Raw genomic sequence first — 913 nt, 5'->3', positions numbered from 1 at the left:
AGTAGCTCTAAAAAGGTTGGAAACTGGTTAGTTCATGAGAAACAAGGAAATATTAATGAAGAAGATGCCCTTAAGTTATACAAAAGAGGTAAACATGAGAAAGAAAAATGAAACAATATAAATATATTCAATGATTTTATATATATATATATATATATGTATTTACATAAAGTTACACTTGTTTATATTTATTCATTACTTTTTTTGTTTATTTCTTTTAAAGGTTGCATACCACTAATAATCAAAAATGCATTTCTTGAATGCTGCAAAGACAATAGTATATTATTAATATGTGGAACGTTTTTTGTGTTTGATGAAGTTTTAAATACTTTTGATATTCACTCTGGTAAGTACAAAAAACAAGGATAAAATGAAATCTATAAGTAAATTAAAATGTTTATGAATATACATACATATATATATATATATATATATGTGTTTATATTTCTTTCCTTTTTTTATATAGATATGCAAGATACCATTTTTATGAATGAACCATCTCTTGTTTAAAACTCATTAACAGAAATAAAATTTGAAAACGTTATATATAAATATATGTATTTTTTTGAAGAAAAAAATAGAATAAATAAAAATTTTATGTCTATTTTTTGAGAATATAACTTAATATTTAATTTAATTTAATTTAATTTTTTTTTTTATGTATGATATATGCCAAATGGTGTATTTGTAACAAAAATGAATTAAAAGGTCCTTTTTTTTTTTTTTTTTTATTATTTTTAAAAGATGGTTTTATACAAATATGAAAAAAAATAAAAAAATAAAAAAATAAAAAAATAAAAAAATATAAAAAATATAAAAAAAAAAAAAATTTAATAAAAAAAAATATTTCAAAAAAAAAAAAAAATTTAAAAAAGTAAAAAAAAAAAAAAAAAAAAAAAAAAAAAAAAAATTA

At 16.6% G+C, this 913-nt stretch overlaps 1 protein-coding gene across 1 annotated transcript in view; it reads left to right on the top strand.

Annotated features, from left to right (window-relative positions):
- Nucleotides 1-510, top strand: part of PGSY75_1324800 (dihydrofolate synthase/folylpolyglutamate synthase) — a gene marked incomplete at both ends in the record, with an annotated part of 1,893 nt that extends 1,383 nt beyond the window's left edge. The window contains 3 exons of the mRNA XM_018787310.1: nucleotides 1-88; nucleotides 224-346; nucleotides 467-510. Coding sequence (XP_018640051.1) covers nucleotides 1-88; nucleotides 224-346; nucleotides 467-510 — 255 coding nt within the window. The remainder of the gene's footprint in view (nucleotides 89-223; nucleotides 347-466) is intronic.
- Nucleotides 511-913: the final 403 nt, after the last annotated feature.

Source organism: Plasmodium gaboni, chromosome 13 (assembly GCF_001602025.1).
Source record: "Plasmodium gaboni strain SY75 chromosome 13, whole genome shotgun sequence".
NCBI lineage: Eukaryota > Apicomplexa > Aconoidasida > Haemosporida > Plasmodiidae > Plasmodium > Plasmodium gaboni.
Note: the sequence above shows the minus strand (reverse complement) of the source record. Positions and strands in the feature narration are given on the sequence as shown.